This window comes from Taeniopygia guttata, chromosome Z, assembly GCF_048771995.1.
Source record: "Taeniopygia guttata chromosome Z, bTaeGut7.mat, whole genome shotgun sequence".
Classification (NCBI taxonomy): domain Eukaryota; kingdom Metazoa; phylum Chordata; class Aves; order Passeriformes; family Estrildidae; genus Taeniopygia; species Taeniopygia guttata.
This window is the reverse complement of record NC_133063.1, coordinates 18,849,063-18,876,245: the sequence shown is the minus strand read 5'-3', so window position 1 is coordinate 18,876,245 and position 27,183 is coordinate 18,849,063. Positions and strand designations below refer to the sequence as shown.

Here is a 27,183-nt window from a genome sequence, read left to right as displayed (position 1 = left end):
TTTCAGCATGAAAGGTGACAGTCTCAGGCAGCTGTTGCTTTCTGTTATTTCACTGAAGCTAAATTGAATACACTTATATAGAACATTGTGAAATTATTTGATAGAGAGGGGGTCTCCTGGTCAGAATTTACATAATTATCTATACAAGTGTACAGAAATGAATGGACATTAGCCTGGAGAAATCACACTATGTACCTCAAAAGGCACCTCAGGCTAAATGCATTCTTGTTTGTGAAACAGACTGAGATGGACACATGCAAGAAAACTTGAACTTAAGACTTCCTGCTGCTGAAAGCTGGTCATCTGCAGCAGGTAATTCTATGTCAAAATAAGTGGTCTGGCTCATTGGAGTTGTGGAAGTCATAGTTTTGGGTCTCCACCCCTCTGAAAACCCTTTCTCTTGATCATTATAAATATAATTAGACATGAAAGGAAGAAAAGACTAAGAATCATATGATGTGAAAAGGCCCTCGAGCAATGTTTATCCAATACAAAGTAATCCAAACAAGGCTACTCCTGGGCCATCCATTGTGTAGGAACGTGGAGGGACTGAACTCAGATTTTGGTCAGCCATTTTTTCCAGCATGGCTAGTGCTAGGAGTTCAAAGGTATATAACATTTTAATGGCTGGAGCCATTAGGTATACACAGATAAGCAGTATGCACACTGTGAATAGAATATTACATTCTGTTGCATTCAAAAAACAGGTTACATTTACTAATGTAATATCACAGTCGTTAATTGTTAAATATGAGGTTGGAGCGCTGCAGCAACTGAAGCCTTATCAACTATGCCAGATTCACACCTAGACATTGCAAGGTCTGCAGTTATGATGGACTACCTGAGTCGACAACACATGGAATTGTCTAAACAACATTTGCATATTTGTGTAATTATTTCCTAAGGTTAACTAGCTCCTGCAAAGCAGCTTGCCCTTTGAGACTGCTTACTGTGACAGGTTCATGTATTTTGTGTTTCAGTGCCAAATTTTATTAATTTCTTTTTTCTTTTCCTTTTTTTTCCTCCCCCCCCCCCCCCCCCGCCCCACACCCCAAAGTAGCCTGTTGCCAGAAAGTCATAGGCCTTGATGCCTTGAGTCTGGAGGCCTTGAACCACTATTAGCTTTACTGAGGCAGAGCAGCTCAGATCCCCATCTTGAACTTCTAATACATCAAAACTAAAAAAAAAGTCACATAAAGAAAACAAAAATAAAGAGTACAAAGTTAAGTTTTCAGATCTGGTAACCTTCTATTTCAGGTTTTTTTTTTTTTTATATCAAGGAGTAGGAATCACATTTTTCTGAGACAAGGGAAAAGTGAAATGCACACAAATAGGGAAATATGTCATAAAACTGAACAGCTTTTTAAGAATTTATTTAAAGGCAGTTTCTCTAATTACCATCTATCACAGAAAATCAAGCTAGAAGGAGAAATTTAAAAGAATTTCTCCTTCTAGCTTGATAAGCTACTATAAACAAGTATGCTACATGAGTTAAATACAGGAGAACAGAACTGTATGCTGGCTGGGAGGCAGAAGGATACAGAAAGCTCTGATCTCCTGTCCCTGGAGATGTTAGATCTTACCCACCAGTAATACCTTGTCACTCATGTATAGTTTGTCTCATTGCCTCAGGGAGCCTTGGGGAAGGCAAACTTTTGCAATTCACCCCAACCCTTCCAAAAAATCACGACACTTAAATTCATATAAGTATAAAAATATCCTGTTACAACACCACCTTTCATGAGTTCTAAATGATGTTTATCATCAGTTGCATTCTACTCACTCCTTTTGCAAATATTTGCCTTACGTGAGACAAAGATTTTTTCACTAGGGAGGAAAAAAATGAAACTATATGATGGGTTACTACCATCAGAGCAGCTCCAAAATTTCTGTGCAGGACATGGTCTAAGAGGCTTTTGTCATGGTTCAGGAACATCACTCCCAAATTTAGTGCTCCCCAACCAAGACTCCTCCAAACCAGATACTGCTCCTCCCACTGCTCTTCTGGTGGGAGACACAAAAGATACAGGTTATAGGTTGAAATAAGAAGAATTTACTGGAAACAGCAATGAAATAAGAAAACAAACAGTAACAGTAATAATAAGAAAAGTATACAAAAAAGATGGTGATTTACATGCAAAAAAATCCTCACTGAGCCAGAGCTGACCTAGTGTGACCCACAAATGAACAAAATAGCAGACAGACTCTCTTCACCCGTGCTCTTTTTTCTGACCACAAGCCATCCCCCTTCTGGGGGAATGGAAAGCAAGAATCCGTCATTTCTGCCCTCATTTCTGCCCTGACAATGACAAGAGGTGACACAGAATAATGACCTAGACTTGCCCAAATGGCTCCAGACTATGCTCCCTCACAGTTACTGCAAAAAAATTAGCTCTGTCCTGGCTGAGAACCAGAACAACTTCGAGGGCAAGAAAGCCGAAACACAAGTTAAAAAAACAGTCAGTATATGATTTTCCCCCCACAGCAAAGACAGTAGCTATGGCCTTACAACCACAGAGAAGGATTAAAGAGAGGACATAAACTGAAAACAAGAAAGGAAGTGAAAGTAAGCATTTTGTATTAATATATTTCTGCAGCATTAGTACATGAAGACAAGACTTGAAAGTGTCTAGCCCAGGACATTTAACCAGATTTTGACTTTACTGAGAAATTCCAGAGTATTAGGAAGCATCCCATCTACCTGAAAATCTTCTTTACCTTTTCAGTCACAGAGTAGAGAGAATTCCTGCAGTTATCTGGGAAAGGCTCCCTACTACAATAAAAAAGGTGATCCCAGGAGACAGCAGGACCTTTTATTAACAGTAGGAATTGTATTTTCTCCTTTACTTACTGACAACAGGCAATGCTAATCTGTATGCTATACAGATGGAGATATGTAAACATGAAGATGGGTTGGCTTTTGCACAACTCTTAAATAACTGGCCTTTCAGGAAATATGGCAATAACCATGACACAGCAGTATCTTCTATACAGGGGCAATTGCAGCTGTGTGAAAGCAGACAAAAGGATGCTGCAGAATCAAGCACCAAGACCATCTCAGCATCAAAGCAGTTGTGAGTGGGGGAGATAACAGTGGAGGTAAATTTATACCAAATCTTAAATCTCACATATATCTGATATTCAGTTTAGCAGGTCATGTAAAGAGCATAGGATGATGCAGACTGAGCAGTAACTCAAGCAAGTTATTTCAGTTGCTGTGTCCTTAGCGAGAAAGAGACAACTTGAGAGAAAACAAGAAGAAAAGAGATGAAACCATAGACAGCTGATGCTCTGGCCTTGAAAGTCTGAATAGAGGACACATTTCTTTCCTCCTTTTATGGGATCTGTATGGATTTTACTTGCATGCTTTGCCATAATAAAACCACAATACTCAGCAGAATTTGATCAGCTGTGCAGAGTGGGTTCATGGTCTCCAATGTCTGGTGTAGCTCTATGGAAATACAGAGCATTGTATCTGCATTGGTTCAACATTAAAATCATGTAAATGCATGAGTGATTTTATTCAGCATCTGTATTCAGAAATTCCTTATTTACGACCTTAGCAGGGATTAAATAATGAGTCTTCACATGTAAAAATGCCATACTCTTGCACTTGCAGGAAGAAGGGGTGAAATAAAAAATTATACTATCTTTTTAAGGGCACTTTCTGAGGTGCGGGCAAGATACATACTCTGGCAGCAGCCAGTTTTGAGACAGGAGAGACCACGTATCACAACAGCTAAGTCTGGTCATTTGTGGAGTTGCAGGATATAAATAGCATAGCCAAGATTATTATCTGGCACATGCCTTCAGAAAGCAATATGACAAAGTGACTTGAAGTTGGGTTTTTTTTTTTTGTATTACAGATCTCACTTTATTCCCAAATCTATTTGAGACGTTTCTGTTTCAATTTCTTCTACCTATTTTATTTGTGAATTGGGCTGGTGATGGAAGTGTTCCCAATATTGCTTATGAAGCCCCAGTAATGTTGTGTGCATAGAGTCAGCAGTACAAAGGAAGACCAGAAGTTTTACATTTTGCAGTTAAATGTCCATGATACTAAATTAAAGATAGTCCACCACCAAAAACTGCCAACAATTTATCAGGAAAGCATGCAATCTCAATAGTCCTGCTAAAACAAAAAGTCTTCCATGAAACATGCAATATATGGCATACCAAATAGTCAAATAAAAGATGTAAATAAAAAATGCATTTGGTGGACTGATACAAAATTTAAATTTCTTCCACCACAGTAGAGGGGATGAAGAGCTGGTTTGGGACAAAGTGGTGATAATGTGGGATGATGTTCATGGGATGACAAAGCATTTTGCTATGGTACAACTCCTGAGATTATGCTTAAAATATCAAGTTTCAGCTAATGCAAAGCCAACGTCTAGCCATGGTTTTTATGTTTTCTGTTTGGGCTCCTCCCTGGGGCTACTACTCTCCCCAGCATCAAGCACAACTGCAGTCAGCTGAAGATGACCTCAGATCCTTTCCCACTTTCCCCACTTCAAATGCAAGCTGGGCTTTCCCTGGTGAGAGTGGTCAGGAAATAAAATTCAGCTTTATGCTATATATATATATGTGCAACAGAACAAGCTTGAATCCTAGCATGCTAGGGCTAGGGCGGCAGGAGGGAGGATTTTCTCCTTTATACTCCAGCTTTATGGCACACAAGAGAAAAAAGCAACTCCAAGAGAGAAAAGCATTTTTCCAGCTAAACCCTCAGTCACTACAGTTCCTAACCAAAAACCTAGAGCAGTTTCTGTATTAAAAAAACCCAAACCACTCTCATCTCCTGTTTCCAAGGTGCTCCAACCACTTCTGCTTGGTGAAGAACAAGCTGGAAATCAAAACACTTTCCACTCTCTTGACTACAGGCCCTGCCTCCAAGCCTTCATTGAAAATATTTCAACAGGTCTGAAACCTGCTCAACAATGCCCTGAAACCAAAGAGTAACACTGCCAGTGCCCACAACTGCTCTCCAGAGAGGTTCAGTGGTCTCAGCTGCATTATTGCATCACTGATATAATATTATACTTCCTTTTTGGTAAATGTGGGCCTTAACAGGAGGCCTTCAGAGTGTCACCATGTCAGAAGCATGTGGATATTATATGATATATGAGCATTTTTAGAAGGCTGGTGTTGCAGATGGAATTTCTTAGATTTGCATTGGAACTGAGAGTTAAGCAGGGTGAGTTTGGACATGGATCTATGTAAAAATAAAGAAAGCAGCAAATGTTATCCATGTCCTTCACTCTGCAATGACTCAGCCTCTCTGCATGGCAAATACCTTCTGCTGCTCTGTTCAAACGCTCTCCTTACTTCTTCAGCTTTTTATTTGAAAATTCAAGTGACTTTGTAACCTGAAAGGGTTTGCTGTTTATAAAGTAAATCCTGGATTTCAGGCTCAATATATTATTATATAGCCCTAGTTAAAGTATTTTCTTGTCAGCCAGAGTAAGACAACTTTATCAGGCTGTTGTTCATGTCTGGGTTTTCCCATTATTACTTCTGTTGGAGTCTGGCATGTCTTGCAGTCACTACCCAACTGTCTTCTAGTAAGGTTCAGGAAAGGAGATCAAAACCAAGAAAAAATCAGGCAAAATCAGTTACTTGGTGGCTCTTAATTATGACCTTCACCAATATTTAATTATTTTACTATTAAGAAAAGAATGTAGGTAAACAAAAATATGATATTTGTCTTTTTCAGTCTAGGCACAAGAACATTGTTGACTCACTGAGATAAAAAAGTTGCAGGAGAAGAAAATAAATAGGAGGAAGGAGGGTAATTTATTAGAGAAGGTTTTACTTAAGAAAAAAACCAACTGCTTTCTCTTTTAGCCCTCTGACAGATTTCTTGATTTTTGTGTATATTTTCTCTTTTCCACATAATTTGCGGGGTTACAGGCAAAGGAAGGCTGAATTTGAAGTAGCATGTTCTGGCAACCAGCTCTGAAATCCTGCATGGAGAAACTCCTCAGACCAAAGATATAGTAACAGTTCCTCAGATTAGTTCTATCTGCACAGCCACACCATAAGTATGGATAAATACCTGTGCAGTTCACAAGAAAATCCCCTTGCCATGATGATCTGTTTATATGTTATAATGAGAAACAGACTTTTTTTTAAACAATGCTACTTCAAGAAAAATACCATTTTTGCCAAAGAAAATGCAGCTTTCCCCACCACAGGAAACAACGAATCTACACAAATTACAACAGATTTAAGTAAGGTAACAATTTAGTATTTTCATTAACAGCTACGGTTTCAGAACAAACCTCAACTGTAAAGTCTCTGCTACAGAGTTTATATCTTTTGTGCAAATTAAATGAAATAGAATGGCTTTGCTTTGTACTGTAAATCATTTCTCCATATCTATTTATTACACTCAAGAGCAGTTATTTAAGTGAAAGAAAGATTTAGCAGGCTCAAAGCTATTTGATTTCTCTTAATAAAGACTGCAAAATGCTCAGTGCTTTAAGTAAACTGATATACTACTTCATGCACAAGTTACAAAGATTTGCCTAAGTGCCTTAATATGTAGAGGACTACAGTTAATTGTATTTGAAGTAACTGTCATTAGCTTATAATTATCTAAAGACAAACACAATCTGAAATTCAGATTTGAATCTTCTGTTGTTTCTCATTTGAATAAGTTGAAAACCTCAGTGTTTAGCTATTTAAACCTGAATTCTGCTTCCTCACTTTCCTATGCAGATGCACCTCTGTTATTTTTGTATTTTTGTTTCACAATAACGTACCCTAGGAAAGGATCTTTCATCCCAATGAGTTGCTACACAACCTCAGAACTTGCCTGTTGTACCTCTGTCTTGAACTCTGTGATTCCCTCATGTTGATTATTTCATTAAAACAGGCTCTTTTCCACACAGATTAGCAAGGCCATTCTCATTGCAGCAGTGGTGCATCGCTGTCGTCGAAGATCATTAGATATTAGATCAACAGCAATTTTCTACTAACACATTGCAATTTTTTTTAACAACTCAAAACATCCAATTACATAACAGACAGCTTGGCTGTATTTTAAATTAGCACAGATGCTAAAGCCAGGAAATGTAATTCTCAGGATATCAGAACAAAAGGTTCAAAGTAAAAAAGAATTCATATAAACCGAAAGATTATCAGGACTAGACTGTCACACTGTGACCTTCCTGGCGTCTAGCTAATCTGACAATATTTCGCAGAGCATTGTTTCAAATCAATAACTAATTAACAAAGTACAAAAGAAGTTGTACTGTTTTTGAGCCTCCTTGTTAAAAATGGCTCCTGGTTGCACATGGGCAGAAAGGTCACTTTTATGACATCTTCAGGATTCTTTCAACACCTTGCCACTGTCAGATTAAATTACTTTTAGCAATTAATTGTCATAAATTAAAACAGAAGCACATTTGTTACAGCAGGTTGTCATAATGACATAGTGAGCAGTTGTTTTGATATGAATTTTTTCCACCAACCCTCTATAATATCTTAATTTTTTTGGTTGACCTAACTGGAAAATTGGGAGCAATCTTGTAACTCAGGTGGCATAGCCAAAACATTGGGGGTCTTATTTATAGACTGAACAACAACAGAACAGAAATTCCAGAGATAACTGAAAATCCTGTGAATATGTATCTTATATAAGATATGTAATCTATGCCTATTTTGCTGTGTGGGATAAGAAATACCCTCAAAAAATCACATTGATGCCACTTTTGTTACTGTTACAAACAGTCCTTGGTGCCATGCTAACCCATTATTAGAAAACAACATTTGTCTGATGTATTTTAAGACAAAGATTAAATGCACTGAACACCTGCATCCTTCCCCGATTCAAACCATTACTTCGTTTTGGAGACAAAGTCTTTTACTGAGATTTAATCAAAAAAGTTCTGCTCCTTTAGTTCCCTTTTTTGAGCTCTGTATGCCGATGCATATGTCCATCTTACAGATTAGTCCTATGACATTTATCATCTCAAGTTTGAGTTTGCTAAAAACCATTACATCAGGATGAAAAGAGACAACAATTCTAACAGAAGTTCCCTGGATAAACAGGAAAATGGAAGAAGGACAGACTCCATTCTGTGTTGGAGAAGAAAGAGATTGTGCAGCAGAATGGATCTGGGCAGCTGCAGGATCTGTCTTTAATGGTGCCAGCATTAAAGTTGTAACCCAAATAAGTGTCTGGGTAACTTGTCTCTAGTCCTGGTTGCCCTCAAGAAGCTGATAACCAGATCTTCAGGCTAACTGAGACATTGGAAGGGCTCTGACAGCTCTTACGATGAGCAGCAGAGCACTGTTTAACAATCTATGTTTAACATATTTTTCTCTTTTTGTTGTTATTTCTATTAGACCAAATGTTTCTATACAAATATATTCTAAACATTAAATCTTAAGTAATAAAGATGAAAATGAGTGGAAATGAGTGGAAATGGTAGGAACTCACAGCTGCCAGGCATCTTGGAAATTCCTGTGATCATGTTCAGTGCATCCTAATGCAATGACCCAAGCAGCATGGACTTGTCTGTAGGTCCAGCATTCACACAAAACTGGACAAAAATTTCATAAGTAAGTCGTAACTCTTCATGAATATGGGCACAATTGTAAGAGACGAAGAGAAGCAGCATTTATGTGCAGGGGCTTCAAACCCACCTGTAGGTAATGCATTGGCCAGCACCTAAGCTTTGGTTTCACCTTGAAAATAGCAGTGTAGACAAAGTCTTCTACGAAGTAGAAGTAGCTGTGTACAGGCTTAATTAAACCACAGTTTACTAATACTTTAATAAAGTACAGACTTCTTAATTCTGTCATGTCTATCCACTTCTAAACACGCAATTTGCAAATGATCTATTTACATGTCACAGGGTGTTTTTACTCTGAAACTCAAGAACTGCTTTATAGTTGAAAATTAAATCTTGGGAGGTCAAATTAGCAATGTAGACAAAATCCTGCTGAAAATATAACAAAGGAGAGAAGTAGGAAGGGTGTGTGTCCTCCCCATTATTCCAGAATGGTCATGCTAATAACATCTGGACAACATCTGTGAAAAAATTCATACTGCTGCCTTGCTTAAATGCCCTTCGGGCTAATTCAATATAATAATCTGTCTTGGGGAAATTCTTGAGCTCTGAAGAAATCATTAATATTTGAATATTCGCTCAACACCCCAGTGTTAAAAATGCCAAGAAATAGAAACATCAGTGCCTGTCTGTAGGGGATTATGTCTTTCAAGATGCATTTCTGTAGCAGTACCTGTGCAAGATCACATTGTTTTAACCATGCTGATCGTTTGGTAAGCTTCTGGTCTAAATCACCTACCCCTCCTATTGTGGATGGCCAACCACAACCTCAGTAGTACTAAATGTTCTGAAACAGAAATTTGCCTCTCTTCACAATGTCCACAAAGTCTGCCCATAGATCAAATACTTCTTTGAGGGCTGAGGTGAAACTTTATAATGTCAAATCATTGAACTATATCAGCTGGAAAGAACATCTGAGGGTTGCCTAGTCCAAAACTATGCTCAAAGCACTTTCAGCCAGGACTGGTCACAACAGCCATACCTCATACTTTCCAACAAAAGAAAGAAAGTGGGAGCTCTGTAGTTCTAGTGTCGCGGAAGTGTAGAAACATACATTGTGAAAGCTCCCCAACCTTGATTCAAAGGCATTTGAGGGAGAGTGACTTTGCAAACACTCCAGAGAAGTCTTGAAGATGACTACAGCACTTTGGATGTGAAATAATTTATCTTATTTCCATGCCAAAACATTATCTTTCCAACTTTTATATGCTCCATGGACCCACAGTACAAGTGAGGCAGTGGTCATCTTTTGCCATATGTCTTTGACAGTCTAGCAAAACTGAACTCTGCCTGGTCACTTTATCTTTGGGTAGAAACAGCTTTATTCTAGGTGCTCTTAGAAAATGATGCACGGTTATTTACCACCAGTGTAACAGAGTAACAATAATGTCCCAACTTCTGCTCCAGTGACAACACTACTGGGCACCCATTAGAGAAAAATCAATTTATGCATCAGCCAAACTCCAGAAGTCAGCTAGAATAGCTCAAAACAAAAAAGGGAAAGGAAATGGTAAAAGAACATAATGAGCTAACAGCAAACAGCAGAAGAAAAGTAGCAAGACAAGTGGTCTTAAATCAAATCAAATGCTGTTATTTTAAGATCTATCACAGCTATAACTCATTTGCTCACTTAAGGCAATGCATTCAGAGTCTGCATGCAGCCAGAGCAGCATGCAGCATCTGAAAGCTTGACATAACTCACTGAGGAGAACTTCACACAGTCTTCACTGGTAATGGATTTAAAAATAATCAACAGTCATTAAATGTAAGCCTACCTTTTTTTGGCAACCAGTGCAAGGGACACATGATAAATAACACAATCCTGTCATCAAGTGCATTTGTTCATTTTTCAAACATGAAAAGCTAAGTAGGTAGAGAACGAGATGTGCTACAAAGCGGAATGTGTGAGGGCAGCGACACATCGAAGCCTAAGGCCACACCTAGAAATCTTTCAAGACTACTTAGCTTTGCTAAAGTTCTTCATTACTTTATTTGATAAATTCAAAAGAATTCCTCAGCAAATTTATATCCCAAAGATATAAACTTGTGTCATCTTAACATTTACATGCAATTACAGCTTCTCTTTTCCCAGGTTAAGAGCAGAATGGTTGCGACACAGTTAAGTGGTAATTGCCCACTTTTATAGGGCATAGGCTGAACTGGTAAAATACATGAAATCAGATTATTCAGTTACACAGCAGGTGGAAAAGATAGGAGATAGGAATGAAGAAACACCCTGGAAAGAGACACCAGTCCAAAAGAGCACACTGCAGATGCTTATGAAGTACCAGCTGTATTGCCTGAATGAAATAAATTTTAAACTCCTTGCTGTATTATATAGCTGGATTCATTGGTTAAATCTTTGCTTTTGGGAAACAGAAAACTTTCCAGTCTCACGTATCCTATGTCTGTTATAGCCTGCATTAAGTCAGATGCCATCTTATGCAGTTTAGCGGACACCAAACATGCAGGAATGTGAGTAGTTTTCGTGTGCTTTGGTGTAGGTAGTGCCTGTTTGCACACACTTGCACATGTACTTGCATGATAGTTTTCTCATGCCATGTTTTTGCTAGAAGTACCAGATAAAAAGATCTTAAAGTGCTGCTTAAGAACCCAGAAAATCTTTGGTCTTCTCAACACATACACAACTCTTGGTAATTCTAAATGCTCACTTAGGATTCTCTCCACACAGTGCCATCTATTAGAAAAACAAATAAAAATTCAAGTTTTACTTGAAAATATACAAAATATACCTCACTGGGTATCGATAAATTCATTCTTGGCAAGCACTGATCAAAAAAGACAGAAGTTAACAGAAGTGTAGAACAATGTGTCTGAACAGCATGCAGCCCATTCAGGGGAGAAAGCCTGCTACCAACAACACTGACCACAAAAGACAAAAGCATTTTTGTTCGGTTTAGAATCCACTTTTATTGAGAGAGATAGAGAAAAAACAAGGATTCAGCTGAGAGAGGAATGGGAAAATTTCTTAAAATTTAGATTAATTGATGGCTGGAGATAATTGTAAAACAGACTAGGAATGAATTCTGCCTGGACACTACTGAAATAAAGTTAATGGCTCTGAAGTTGGTAAAACCTAATTCTAGGGGCGTGCTGATCTGATACAGAGTTCACTAAGACATAGCAAGAACAAAAGGACAGTTCTTCTAAAGACTCACAATAAAGCATATTTCTTTGACTGCGGAGTGATGGCAACAAGCTGATTAAAAAGACCAGCCTTGATGTTCAAGATGTAAATAATTCAAAACAACATCACACAATATATAAATTCACAAAAAGTAAGGATTTTGATTAGTAAAATCCTTAACTTGTAAGGATTTTAATATTTAATTAATTAATTGCTATAATACTTAATTTTTCAAATTTCAGCCACCTATGAACTGCAGGGTGGAACCAGCATTTCTTCCTGGGCAGCTTATTCTACATTGTTCCATGCCGCCATTTCCTCCATTATTTCTAGTCCCCTTGGCAGCTGTCACTGCTGTAGGCAGCCAGGCAGCCTACACAGGAACCACCAGTTTTATCTTAATCCCAAAAGCTAATTTTTTCTCCCCCTTCATACTTTTTCCTGAATTTACACTTTGTTTTCTGTAGCAGATGAGGTGAAAGCATGCATCTTGCAACCCAGCTCCCTGTCTGCTGACATTCAGTTCCTAGACTCCACAAATGTTTTTCTGATCTCCATGCAGGGCAGTACAGCCCTCATATCTTCCTCTCTAAAACACATAAACATTTCTAGAGAGGTTCAGTGGGGTGGTATGTCTCCAAAGAAAAGGTTATTTTGCAATGCCCTTCAGCTTAAGATAAATACAAATACGTATCTTAGAAATTAATTTTTATAATCTCTCACTGTATCAAGTGTCTTATGGTTGAGCGATCCCCATGAAAAAACATGTGAAGAACTTTCAAGTTTTGCAAAAAGGGGTATGTTGCCACTTGAGCCCCTGCTAAATTCCTTCTGCCAATTTTACCAAACACATTGAAATCTTGTAGCAAAACATACAACTGTGTGCAGAAGGTTAGAGAATATTAACCTTCTTTTGGGGTATCAGCTAAAATCCTCGCGCTCTGTTAGATAAATGATAAAGGATACCGGCAAAGTGAAATTTGCACTGGCTCAGAAGACTTGGAAGGTCTTTGTAATCCTTCACTGCAGTCACTCTACAATCACAACCAGGCAATATCAGAGTTCAAGATGTTTGAGTGATTTTATTCACTTCTGCCTTCAACATGTATGTCTGAATTGTGCTGAGCCATTTTCTTCACCATCACCCCACATACTGGCCACATTTATGAGCCTGAATCCCATCTCAGAGGAAGGAGGACTCTTCTGAGTTGTGAGCGACAATGTTTTTTCAGCACCATACAGCTCATCATGGGAGGAGAGATGCAAGCTGGTTCTTCCTTTTGTAAACTTACATGGCTAGCCTCGCATTTTAGGAGCTGGATCTAACAATGGACACTTTATCAGCATCAGGTAATGGATATCTGAAAGACACCAAAGCTAGATGGTCCTGATTTATTCCTTTTATTTGATTAAACAATACTTGTGAAATACAGAACAAAGAGAGGATATTGCAGAGAGAAGAGCCAATGGTGTTCTTGAAGAGATACAGAATTTCCCTTCACTGTTTATCTATGTCTTTGATTTCTCAGTCACTCAAAAAAAAAGAAGACAAATAAAACTTTCCAGCATTAGTAAACGCAAAACTTACTACAAGAATTCTTTATAATCTCATGATTTTTAAAAATACCTAAGTTAGCTGCTCATGCTAAATAGCCTATAGATAAATTATTGAACGCTAGTTTAAATTCTCCACAGTTTAGCTCTTTAATGTAAGATGCCTGTTCATTGCAGTACCTGTAGAATGATACATAACACATACATATTCTTCCTGATTTACAGAAACTACTGTAAGAACTTAAAGCTTATCTGACTTTTTAGGAACGATGTGGTAGCCTAACTGCAGGTACTAGTGTCATAGTAGATGTTTGGCTTCCAGCTGCTGGCCTAGGGTGGTGCAGGTCTCTGGTGGCACAGGTTCTGCAAGACCATATCTCTCAAGGTCTTCCTGGAGCACTCAAAATGTCACTGCATGCTTATGTTCAGCATTTGAACTGCAGTGCCTTCTCAACTTAGAATGCCCAGTGTCCAGCACTATATGGGACAAGAACAACGCCACGGTAGTTTCTAGGCAGTTCTCAGGAGCTTTTTACTATCAGCATTTGATTTTGCTGTTGCTTAAGGTGAAGGAGACTTCTCAAGAACATAAGGAAGTAACAGGCTTTAAAAGTGGGCAGAGTAAAACCCTGTGGTATTTCAGACGTGTACATATAAAGTAACACTGGCTGTTGTAAAAGGGGTAACAAAACAACAGCATGAGACTCTAGAGGCTGAAGTCCTGATGCCCGTGTTTGCCACAGACATTCCCTGTGCTGAACATGTCCCTTTACCTCTCAGGAGCTGCTCACCCAGAGCTTGTCATTTTGTCTCTGGTGGAATAAACAGCTTATTAGCTTTGCCTCAGCAGCAGGCTAATGTAGTCACACAGGCTTTGGACAAGAGCAGGTGTGCACTTTGCCAAGGCAGAGGGTAGGTCATTGGCCTGGAGATGGCCACAGGGTGAAAGTGGCAGCTGGTGGGACTGTGGCTATGCGGAGAAACAGCTCAGTCCTCAGTGTGAAATAAATCCATGGCTCTGAAAGGTCATCCCACAAAAGCAGACACTCTGCTGTGACCTCCAGTCAGGCTGCGCTTCACGTCAGCCACACCAAACAATGAGCAGAAATGGCACAACTGTGCTCGCACCCTTGCCAGGATTTCCTGTCTGCCAATGGTCACTGCTTACTTAACTGTGTATTAAAACAACTTTTACCACTTTTTTCCTAGATCCTGACACAAATTGCCCAGATGTATTTTTAGTAAAACAGATTAACCGGTTGCACATGATCTTTTCCTACTTAATTTCTCACAGAAGACAGGAAAAATTATTTCTGAAAAGTATGCTACTTTCAAAATTAATTTCATTAATATGCAGTTAATAGAAATGGCACTGCTATAGACTGTGCTATAGTAAAAATAATATTTGTAATAAGAATTATTCAAGCAGATAAGCTCAGTGGGGAAGAAAAAGGACAAAATTCCGAGCATACAGGCTTTGGAAAGGCTTATCCCTTTTGTCCACAAAACCTGACCCCATTAGTTGGTCTGATAAAAGTAATTCTTCCGACTTCTTCCTTGGTTGCCTCTGATATCCTTCAACTGTTGGGGCAACAACATTATTGCAAATTACTGTCAAATTGAGCAATTTATACTTTTTTTACATAACATTTCAGAATCCACTTAGTATACTTGTTTAAGTGGTGAATGCAGTTTAGAAGGGGGAAAATACTAATTAGATTTTTAAGTATCTTCTAACACTGAAAAGACACCGTCAGTGTGGAAATCTGTAGAGAATGGGAGATGGCTGAGAGTGGAAGGAATGATCACGCCACATTTAAGCATGCATGATCTGTTTCCACAGGAGAAGGTTAGAGAGCAACAAATTCTCAGTTTATTTCAGCAACAAATGAAGGCTGGTTAGGGTAGGAAATTTCTGGGGGAAAAGAATTCGCCCATATGTACAGAGCAGCCTCTGGTGGTCTAAGAAAAAATGGTAATGTTTATAACTAAGGATAGAAATATGTTTTTTAAAAGGATGTATGTACATATTTAGCTATTTTACTCAATCCTCCACTCAACACATTAAAAACCAGATGCTTTTAAAATGATCTGTCAATATGCTTGTTAAAATCTGAACAGTAAAAGTATTAAAATTCATATGCATTCATTAGCACATTATATAAAAGTAAAATGCTTGTGTTTAATCATTCCATACAAGTATTATAGTCAATGCTGATTATTAAAAAGTTTTTTTCCTGGTTTGCATTGCTAAAATTAAAATAAAATTTACAAGAATGTTACAGAATTGATGACATTTTCTGTCTTCACTTGTGAATTCAGTTGGCAGATGTTTTCAAGAACAAAAAAATCTGTCTTATTGCAAAACATATTAAGCAGGTTTTCCTGCCATAATGTTTGACATGATGTTTATTACCCAGACCAAATCAGTTCCTTTAACAAGCCATAATGTATGCCAGAAAGTACATTATTTCATAGTTAAGGAAACTTCCAGCATGAAACAGTAAGTACTTTGATCTTTCAAGAGCACTATGCTTAATGCATTACACACTGCCATAGTAGTTTTTATTTATATTCATTTTGTACAAAAATATAGTGCAGTTCGATATTTTGTATTTTGAGATTCAGCTTTTACATATTCTTGAATAGCCCAGCCATTTTTTTTCACTATAAAAATAAAGAAAATACTTAAACATAATTACCAAAGTAGAGTTCTAATTCTCCAGTTCTTGGAAAATCTAGCTGCACAAGTGGGAACATCAACCAGACAGTTTTAATTTGTTCAAATGGCATTTCCTCATTAGATCACAACAGATCTCAGTGACCCTAAGAGAACATAACTGAGGATATTTATTCCTTCTGCTTAACAGACTGAAACAATTTCTCCAGCATATTTGACACAACCATGTTTTTCCTTCCATCCTAGATAAGTTAAAGCCTTCCTGTGAGGAAATTTTTTGTCTAGTCTATCCATACTTTTTCCTACTTGGCAAAGTTCACATAAGGCCTGCTCAGGTTTTTCAAAACTCTTTGATGAGATCATAACAAATCATATACCATCCTTAAGTATCTCTGTTGAGTGATGGCATGTTTTATTTTAAGAGCCTAGTGAGTCAAATGTATGCTATACTATACAGTGAGATCGTATCTGAATTGCCCTTTGAGACCAGCCCAAACCTCTGCCGCCTGCGGAGACAAGTCCCTGGGTGCGGGGACTCAAGCCTGGGAGGCAAGAAAATGGCAAATATGGAATTGAACCTCTTGCAACCACCTAGAGACTTAGCAGTTCTGACCAACAGAGTAAATGGAACCCTACTGATGGTCCAGTTTTGTTTCAGAAATTTATAAGAAGGAAATTGCATTGATTTGTCCTGCAATACAATAAAGCAGATATGTTTTTCTTTCTGTTTCAAAAAACTATCTGTACTGGAGTCTACTAACCAAAAAAACCACAAAATAATAATTTCAGAATACAACACCAAACTCATCAGAAAACCTAATTTCAATTTATTGGTCCAGGGAAGGAGACCACGATCCACACCTTCACTAAAAACTTCCACTAATATATATACTATTTTCCCTGATTTGAAGAAAAATCAAATAAAGCAAACATCAACAGTCATATTTAAGGCATGGAGCTGTGCAAAAACGAAAATGGGATGGAACAATATATTTTGTATTTCGGGGGTGTCAAACCTCCTGAAACCAAATTTCATGCCTCATGAGGCAAGAGTCATGAGAAAGTAAAATTGCTAACAAGGTTTTGAAGAAAAGGTTCTATTTCAACAGCGAAACAGTGAACATGTATGCTGACTGGACTTCTTTTCAGACAAAACACCAGCACTGTCCAGTGGATTCTCATGGACCTTAAGTTAAAACTAGTTGCCCCTCTTAAGAAGGAAGGTTTGGATAGTGGGTAGAATAGGATTGTATAAACCAGCTGCAAACAGAAAACACAGTGCCTTGTTGGTGACTTTGAATATATATATATATGTATTCCTTTGTTTCCCATATACAGGTATTTTTCAAAAGACAGTAAATATTTATGGCATTAGTGACAATCTTGTATCCAAGTTACTAACCCTTTTTACTAACCAGCACAGTATATATTTCTTCTACAAAATTGTTATGCTAAAAAAAAAATTAGCAGAGGTATATTAAAATTTAAGATGATTCTAACATGTATCTTATTGGAGTTTTCTCTGTTTGTCACCACAATGATACACATTTTTATTGTTTTACCTTCACTGTGGAGTACTGATGTGTTTTACCGTTGAATGAAAATGTTAACGTTCATAATAAGCATTTTGGAAACTGTACGACTCAGTCTGGAATGTATAATGCATAGTATGTACATGAAGCAGAATGAGCCAATGTACAAGTAATATTGTTTGTGCCCCCTGCAGAATTAGAAATCCTCGGGTAGCACTGTTATAATGATCCCATGCTGGTAGCATTACGAAGTGCAAAGGTTCACTGAGTCAGAAAAGGGCAAGGGACAGAGTTTCTTCATCATACCACTCTCAAATTATTCTAGCTTAAATATTTATTAATATATTAGAAAGTTTCCTTTTTTATCTGCCTTCAAAAGTTTAGCTCAAAATAGATGGTTGCTCATATAAAAACAATACATTACAGGGTAAATTTGCTACCACACAGGATGAACACTGGTATTTTCCACAATACATTATTGATTTGACAGGTGATAAAAACTATCAGGCTGTAACTACTGCTTACCATGTAAGGCATACATGTCATGTATGCATTTATATTACAATAAATGCATACATGACATGTGAAAGTAGTATGTTGCCTAAGCGCCACTACAAAGTCTTTCTTATGAACACCTCTGTTTATAAAATGGTTTTTAGAAAATTTTTCGTAAATAATTTCTTTCTTGATAACACCAGTGAGTTCCTCTGGGGTTTATTTGAAGTTTCTCTTTGAAATTAGAGGGAAATTTTCTAACACTTCCAAAACACCATGATCAATAAATAACAAAAAAATCCAACACAATAAAGAGTCAGGAACTCTGAACAAACTCTTGAATGTCATCTCAGTAACGTATTTGTTCTTAAAAAAGCATGCTATTTATTAGCCAATATAGGCAGTAAACATACGTATGCATCAATAAAGGGCAAACAAAAACAAAAGAAACTTACTCTAATATAGATCTGCATAGTTTCTTTTTCTTTTTGTGGATTTCGGTACTTTTCATAGAAGTCACGTCGCTTCTTTGTTTCCTTCTGTATTTTATCTTTTCTTTCTCTCTTTTCTGCAGGTTCATCTGAGATATCAGAAGACAGCTGTATTTGGGCTTTTGTCTTCTCAACTTCAATATAGTTCTCATTGGGATTCAGAACTATTACTCCATAGCCTTCCTGTTTTAGAAGAGTCACACACACACACACACACAAACAAGAAGAAATGTGAAAAGAGGAATTTAATGCTTGAAAATGCTTTGCATTTACTTTAATGCTCTTTAGAACTTTTTTATTTATTTCAGCAACTTCACACATAATTTATAGCAGGGTTTTTTAAAGTATTCTGTCATTAAAGGGATATTGATGTGTGAATATGTATCAGTGCATGTATTTATGCTGATAACACATCCCTCAGTCAGAAAAGTAACCTGTTTTACCTTTAAAATAATTTAATATATTGTTTTATTCATAAGCACTTTATATGACTTTTTCGGAAAATAATACAGAAACTAAAAGCAAAAGGTTGCTTTAAGAACTCTACACAATAATGAATAAAAAGCTTTATGCCCAGCCAGTAAAAACCTTTAAAATAAAAAGGATTGAGAGATTTTATATATAAAGATAGACATGTTAAAGAAAGCATGTGAAAATTATTCACCACATTTTAAAATAGTAAAACCTTTTGTCTAGCTGACAATAAGCATACTATGCAGAGGCAAATAGCAGCAGTAACAATGAATCAATACCAAAACTGATTCAGTGGTGTTGCTTACAAGTCAACTCTTTATGGTGGGTCTGCCTTTTTAGTGCATCTTTAAATCTGCTCTAAAAGTTCACTGGGATTCTATTGTATATTTAACAAATGCAGACCAAATTTGTGACCTGCAGGATGCTTTTGAGCATATAAGGTACATTTTTTTTTGCCTCAGGGAATGAACTGGTTAGAAAAAAAAATTATGAATGAGAAATAAATCTTGAATAAATCAGCCAATCAAATGTTATAATTCTTAAATGATGGCAAATCACAAAAAATCATAATATTTATGGAAGATATAATTGCAAAGGGAAGGAAAAAAAGAGAAGCATGTGCATTTAACAGATGTATCCCTAAAGTTAACATGAGTTCCCAGTCAAAATCAAGCCATCCTTTAGAAGTAAATTTTAATAAAGACTTACTTTTCGGAAACATCTATATCAATTATCTAATGGAACAGCTTTATTCCAGCTTCTCACTTGGTGCTTCATTTTGCACTCAGTCCAGGCAAGAGGATCAAAAGAGGTCCCCCATACCTAGCTGCCCAGAGAAAACCAAGTCCACCCCAACAAAAGATACTTTATTTGGGCTTGCTTTATTCTAATCTGTAGAGCCATTCACAAACCTTGTAGTTCATTGTGGCCACTGTCAGGTAGACAGACTGTCACTCACTGATTTTCTACAGCTGGACACACTTGACCAGCTATCAAAATCACATCTAAAGGGAGTTCCTACCCCTTATCCTTGTGCCCTTCTCCAACGTCTGTCGGAGCTTCTCCTCCCACCAAAAACCAAGTTAAAGGGCACAGTTGCACTCTGCTAAACAGGGTGAAATAGAGGCATTCAGGATACTACCTCTGGCATAAGTGATGTAGTCAAAAAAGGTAACAACAGGCCAAAGAGAAAATTGTCTCCTTGTTAGATGCAGCACCATAAGGGGTCTCCTGTCACATGATTGCCCTGCCCTACCTGACATGAATTCAACTGGGATAAATATAAACAAACAGGCAAAAATATAAATAAACAATAGGGAAAGGTGAAAGAAAACAGAAAGTGAAATACAAATTTTAAAATCTGTTCACGTAATGCCTGGACATATTAATGCACAATGCTGTACTATAAGCACAAGAATTTTACAGCTTGAAAAATTTCAAAGTCCAAACTTTATCACGGAGAAGAATGTGGCTTACAAAGCTTCCTAAACTGCACTTCTCAGACGAAAGGATAATTTTTGAGCTTGATGTTACTGGAGTTTTTGCAGTACCTGGCAGGCTGGTAGTTTTGGGGTTCTTCAACTTCTTGACCTGCTTGTTTTGAGCAGAGACATTCTGTATATTGATTTGTTTTGTTTTCTACACAATGCAAAATTCATGTTGTCACTACTGATCTAGAAGTTTGAAAACCTGTGCACTTCAACCTGATCACAAAACAGTCACAAAAATCATCAGAGAAGTGGAATTTGTCTAAGTTATTGATCCTGTAACTTAAAATTACATGACTCATTTGTCCGATTTTATGAGGACACAATGTCAATTTTTCATGTAGACATCAACAAGTGAAATATGGTTCTATTTTTAAATTCACTATTTTAGAAATAAATTAAATGATTTTTATTAAATATATTTTAAGCAGTGTAACATGACTTGCTTTACATTTTTTTTTCACAATTTCTCCCAGACAGGAGGCCACTCCTGACAGTAGAATTAAAATAATTAAGTAATAACTAAACTAAGATTTTTCCCCCCACTTCTATTATGGGAAAGCCTAAGTCATTCTCTTTGGAATGTAATCTCTTTTTGGACTGTTTTGCTCACATGATATGGTGTATCTCCCCTTCCCTTGTACTACTGCATCCTAAATTTCAAGAAGAAAACAATGGTACCAGAAAAAATCTTTGAGAGTAACATATAAAAATCAACATAGAAAACCAAAATTATTGGTAAAATATTATTAAAAAATAAATAGCCAATTACAACTTCTCTTATTCCACCTCAGCCTTTATTTGAGCATTTTCTACTGAAAAGGAATACTCTGCTCTAAGTAACATCAGTGTAAACAATATGGCCTTTAACTTCAATTAATTAAAAAAAAAAGTAATTTATGTGGGTGTAGCTACACCATTAAAGTTCAGTGCAATCAGAAAATGAAAAAAAAGGCGGAGCTCTAATAGAGTGAATCTGAGAAGTGTGCAAGTCAATGCAAACCTCAGAACACAAGACCACTAATATCTTAAAAAAGACCTTTAGCAAAATTTAATAACAGACAAGAAACAGTCTTTGGCATAACTGTTAACACTGACAAAAATCACTTTCATTAAATAGCATCTATTAAAATTAGAGTCCTGTTTGGAAACATCTCTTTGCATGCAGGACTGTATTAATCTTTTTTCACCATGTACAGTCCTGCATGCTGGAAAGTATTAAATGTGTTATTACTATGTATTACTTTGCTATTGTTAAATCAGTGTGACTAAAAATACCAATTTCAGCCATTACGAACTTACATCATTATTAAAACATAGTGACCTATGACTTAAGTACCAAAGTTTTCTCCTGTGTGAGCAGTGTGCACAGAAAGAGAAACCACTCTCAAAAAAGTTTCTTCATAATAAAAACTTAAGCTTTAAAGACACTACCCCTTCATCCCCATTAAACTTCACCCATCAGTGTACCTGTGGTAAAACCTTATAATTATGGCAGACACTGACAAACAGAACTCCCAGCCTCTAATTTACAAAATTAAAGTTTCTCTCTCAGACTAAAGCACCCGATTAACATCTCTTCCCCCCACATGGTAATGCTTCAAGGCAAGTAAAATTTAATCTATGCTAACTCCTACCATTCTCCATGTTGCTGCTCCTGGAGGTTGAGGATTGTGATGATGGAATGAAAAGCAGGCTTACTAAGTCAAGGGTTGGAAAGAATCTCAAACCTCAGTTACAATATGTATACTACTAAGAGCACTGTAGAAGAGCCTTTTCCATTGCAATGGAAACATGAGACAGAAATGGGACAGTACTTTGTGTCTCTTATTGGAAGTTCAAAGGGGGTAAGCACAAAAAAAAAAGAACCTCAAAAAATGTGAGATAAATTTCAAATTGTTTGAAATTTCACCTGCCTGGCACATGAGTAATGAGCTGAAACCATTCAAGTCTGCATATTAATCCACCAGGGTGGGACACAGTATGTGACAAAAGAAGTCAGAGCTGGAGAGGTATCTTTTGACCTATGTAACTATCTTTTTGGATTGTGAGAGAGGATTTCAAAGAGATCATTTTCCTATGCTTGATCAACCTGAATTTTCAAGTTCAGGTTTCTATCTGGACTGTTGGCAGCAAGACCAGAACTAATTCCTTGGAGAAATGCAACTCAAAGCACTCTGTTCTTAAACCTGCCTGTGGTTAAAACAGATACAGCAATGTCCATTCATTTTTCTGAAAGATGTATGGTCTGTTCATTTCCCATCTTTACTGCAAGAAGGGTACATCTATGTCACTATTGTGACATTGTAGGTGCAATAGCAAGATGAGGTCATGACAACCAATCAGAAGTCACTAGTGAAGCGTTAAAGTAAACATAGCTGTTGGAGATGCAGCTCAGCTTGAAAAATGCCCCCTCCATTATTTGAGTAATTTTCTCAAGACGTGACCTGTGACTGAAACGCCTGAAGTGTCAGTTGATTCTGCTTTCTGTTTCCACCCAATGTACATTTTGGCAACTGAACCCTGCTAACACTGTGATATTTCCATCCCAGATATACCTCAGCCGCCTGAATTCCAGCACTGTGTCCAAGTGCGTAAAAATGCCATGCTTCTGTCAAACACACTTTGTCCTGCTAAGTTCCAAACTTAAAACAGCTCATCAGGTTAGGCAGGAAAAGAAAACGTACCACAAAAAGATTTCAGAGGACCACCTGTTGTCTATTATTTTTACATAGCACTTACTCATAAATCATAACACAGGGCAATTAATCAAGCTGTCAAAGAGAAGGTTAAAGGTTATGTGGGCGAGTCAGAAGGTCATGCATGGGCTGATAGAGGTCAGGGTCACACTGCATTCCTCATTATCAAGTTGGGATGAGAGACGGCCCAAGCAAACAAAAGTGAAAGCAGATGGAGAACTGAGTAGATAAAAAAGAGGAGAAAATTTCACAAACAAAAAGAAGTCGAAGAATGTGAGTTACCTTCAAACAAGGAGGAGAACAGAGCAGAAATGCACTGAAATGTTCTCAAGAGACTGCACATAATACAAAGAAACTACAGTTTGATTATTTAAATACATTTACTATAACTTTCCATCCACTTTTTTTGCAAATACTAAGCAACGCCACAAAAAGTGTGTGGTAGTTTTGATTACATTTCACATCTGAAGTCAATGTTTTCAAGGCAAATTAGAGAAAAGGAACTTATTACTGTGACTAATGCAGATGAATAAGTAAAATTGCTCCTAAATGGTTAAGTTTATTCCTATTTACAGCTACAACCAATAGATGTTCAATAAAGAAGTTATAACCTGCTTGAATGATGTATAAAGAACTGTACATTCATATACACAAATCTTTAAACACACAAAGCATAATAAAAGTCTTTCTAGATGACACAGCAGTTATGACATATTCTATCACTATACTGACCTGAATTAGATGCAAAATACTGTACAAAATTAGCTGTCACCCTTTCCTTAAAATCTTTGTTAATCTCATTTTGAATGTTTGCAGCTTTATCAACACATGCATCAATGTCAGCTCCTTGGTTACTGAACCGCTGTACTTGGAAGAAGATATAATTAAAATGTTTTGGCACAGAAGAGGTGAAATTGTATCTTTTCCTGGTCCCTGAGGAGTCTGTAAAACATGTAGAATATATTGACAAACACACACCCTTGTCTAGAGCCCTGACATCCCAGGTCACTCAGCTGCTATTTATTTCAAAATATTCACTTTACACTTACCCAAACTGCCACCTGCTGTGTAACTAACTTTTAATGGATATTGGAGTTATAGAAACAATAAACTCTCCATTTCCTCTCTGTTACTGCCTTCTACTTCAACACTGCATTATGTCTAAATCTATTTGCCTGCAGAACTGTATTTATCTTATTTCACAATCTTTATGCTGAAAATTATTAGACATGCCATGACTATGTCTTACTTTACTATTTGTTAATTTGGTGCTAGTGCAGCTATATGAAATAAATCAATGTTCAAGGCTAAAAAAACATACCAGAAAAGCTGTTCTTATATTTTGAGTTTACTGTTGAAAAGTTTTGAAAATAATTAATGTTTTACATCTCTCTATAATTAGCAACCCAAATATGTCTGTGTGTTAGATCTGCAACCCTGTTTTATGCTGTTTGTTCACAAGGTCAAAACGGAATGAAAACATTCATGAATTAAAAGGATTTTTACATCCTCAGTCATTTACGATATTCTTTATAGGGAACTTCCATGCCTTTACAAGCACTAGTTTCACTAGGATTTGCAGCAGAAAATTCTTTCGCATGGCAAGTGAGACACAAGAAACTATGCTATACCATTAATTTAATTCTGTGAATTAACAGAAAGAAATATGCTCACATTCAGCTACCGCTTCAAACATTGTTTAATAAACATCAGACCCACCCCCCTCTCCCTGATGTGAGACTTGGGCTATTTGTAGAAATCATTGGAGACTGAATGGAAATGAATCCACCCCAGCCATGCAGGCAGGATACTGGGCTGCAAATAATCTGTCCACAACAACTGCCCAGGCTGTAAAACCAGATTCTGCTTTTCTTCACTAAGTGCAAACAGCTTTGGGGTCCATACAACCTGTGAAAGAATGAACCCACCAGTTTGCCCTCAAGATATCCTACAGGAACCCCACCTGTAATTAATGTCGGTACTCCAGAAGTTCATCCTCTCCTCTACTGCCTTAAAAAACTATTTTAAACTATTTTCCAACAAAAATTTCAAATGCTTCAGAGAGGTACAAGAAAGAAGAACTAAGATTTTAATGAAAATGTTATTAAATAACATTCAAATAACATTCATAATATTCTATATAAATATAATTTTTTGAAAGCAACAAATCAGAAATAAAGTAAATAAAATAATTTTAATAAATCCCACATGAATAACATGTAATTATTGGTTCTAATGAATGCATCAGTAAGGAAACCAAGGAGGATATCAGTTACCCCCTAAAAGTTATTTTCAAATAAGTACAAATGCAAAGCTGGATTGCAGGATTTTTTTTAATGTTTCTATGGTATTTCCAAGTATCCCATTAGCTGACAGTAAAAGTTCTCAACTGCAAATTTGTTTTTCAGTATGCCTTCCCTCCTCCTTGAAAATGTCACAGTATGTCTTGATTATTCTCATTAGCACTACACAATGAATATATCCTCAAATAGTTAAGTGCGCATTTTCTGTGTAACAGAACACGAAAAAGTAACAATTCATTCCACAATAAACCTTATTTCCTTTGCTTTTGTAATACTGTAAAATCTTTGCAAACACCTTCTCTTTCTGAAATCCAGATATTTCAATGGGCTCACGGCTTTTTCTGATGTAAAATATTTAGCTGCAAGAAAGGAAACTTGAGATGCCAATATCTTACACTTTTACCTTTCATTTCCAGAAATATATATGTATTAAAATACCATAGGAAAAGATTAAATGCCAATCTCTTGGTAGGTCTGTATTTCAGTGTTCTGAATGAAAAACACATCATGCACATAAGTGTTTTTGGTAAAATATTGAAGTTATCCAAAGTCTTGAAAGACATCTCCCATTTAGTATCTTGTGATGAGAAATCCTCTGTCTCAATGACAGGGAATTCAGATGGTTTTAGTATGTGCATGTGTTTAATGATTCCCTGAGAAAACAGTCAATTTTAATCTAACAGCAATGCTTCTGGTCTGTACCTATCTTCAACAAACAGGTGCAATTCAGTACCCTGATGCTACTTCCTTCCCACAGTGACCTTCCCATGTCAGAAGACCTTCTTATACTTCTGCTAAATAATTTAATTACTTATGAGTTATGGTTTCTTTGTAACCTTTTAAATGACTAACTCATTAAAATGCAGAAATATGCAAAACATGATGTCACTGGGTCAAAACAGCTGTGTTGGTAAAATTATGGCTGTGGAACATAAAAAATACTATAATTTATTTCGCTCATTATATGGCAAAAAACTTTTTAAACAGATTAACTTTATAATCACAAAATGCTATACTACCTCATAGTAACAATTCCTTTTACTTCCTGTGACCCTTCTGCACATATAAAACACAGCTTAAAAATCTTTTTAATATGTTTTAAATTAAAAATATCGGTCAAAAACACCATGTGCAATTCTGATATACTTGGGGCTCTAGAAAAAAATAACTCTCCATTTCCCTTTGTTTTTATGACTATTTAAGCCTTCCTGAAGAGACAACACACAGCAAGAACACATAGGTATTTTTTAAACGTCAGCAGCTTTTTACTGGAAATACTTTGCTAATTAGTATCACACGCAGTCTGATGTTGTGTTGCTTAAAAAGGCTATCACTTTTTGAATCCTGAAGGTTTTTTGAATTTGTGAAGCAACAGACAAGTATTGCTGAAAATACGTAAACAAGGTATTATCACATCCAAATTTTAAGATGTGTTTTGTCTGTGCTACACAACTGATTTACAATGCTAAAAGGAAAGGACAGTAAAACCTTCGTTCCTGGGACTCTCTGTTGATTGTGTCCTCAGACACACAGAAGTTTCAACTTGCAACAAACATGACTGATTTTTTGAAGCTGCTAGTAAACGGGTCTGCCAGTCCTATTTTCTCTTCTTTATATAAGCCAGACATCGTCCTACCAGAACTCTTCTGTGGAACTAGTATTAGGAAGTAGCCCAATTTGCTAATAACAGAATCCCTAGAAAAAAATACAGCATACTACAGAAGAGAAAGAAAAACCA

The 27,183-nt window shown here is 36.8% G+C and overlaps 1 protein-coding gene across 8 annotated transcripts in view; it reads right to left on the bottom strand.

Annotated features, from left to right (window-relative positions):
- The window catches only part of ARB2A (ARB2 cotranscriptional regulator A), a 254,123-nt gene that overhangs the window by 106,967 nt on the left and 119,973 nt on the right, over positions 1 to 27,183 (bottom strand). For all 8 annotated transcript variants that reach the window (XM_072922382.1, XM_030258929.4, XM_072922384.1 and 5 more), the window contains one exon: positions 18,447 to 18,665. In XM_072922382.1, coding sequence (XP_072778483.1) covers positions 18,447 to 18,665 — 219 coding nt within the window. The remainder of the gene's footprint in view (positions 1 to 18,446; positions 18,666 to 27,183) is intronic.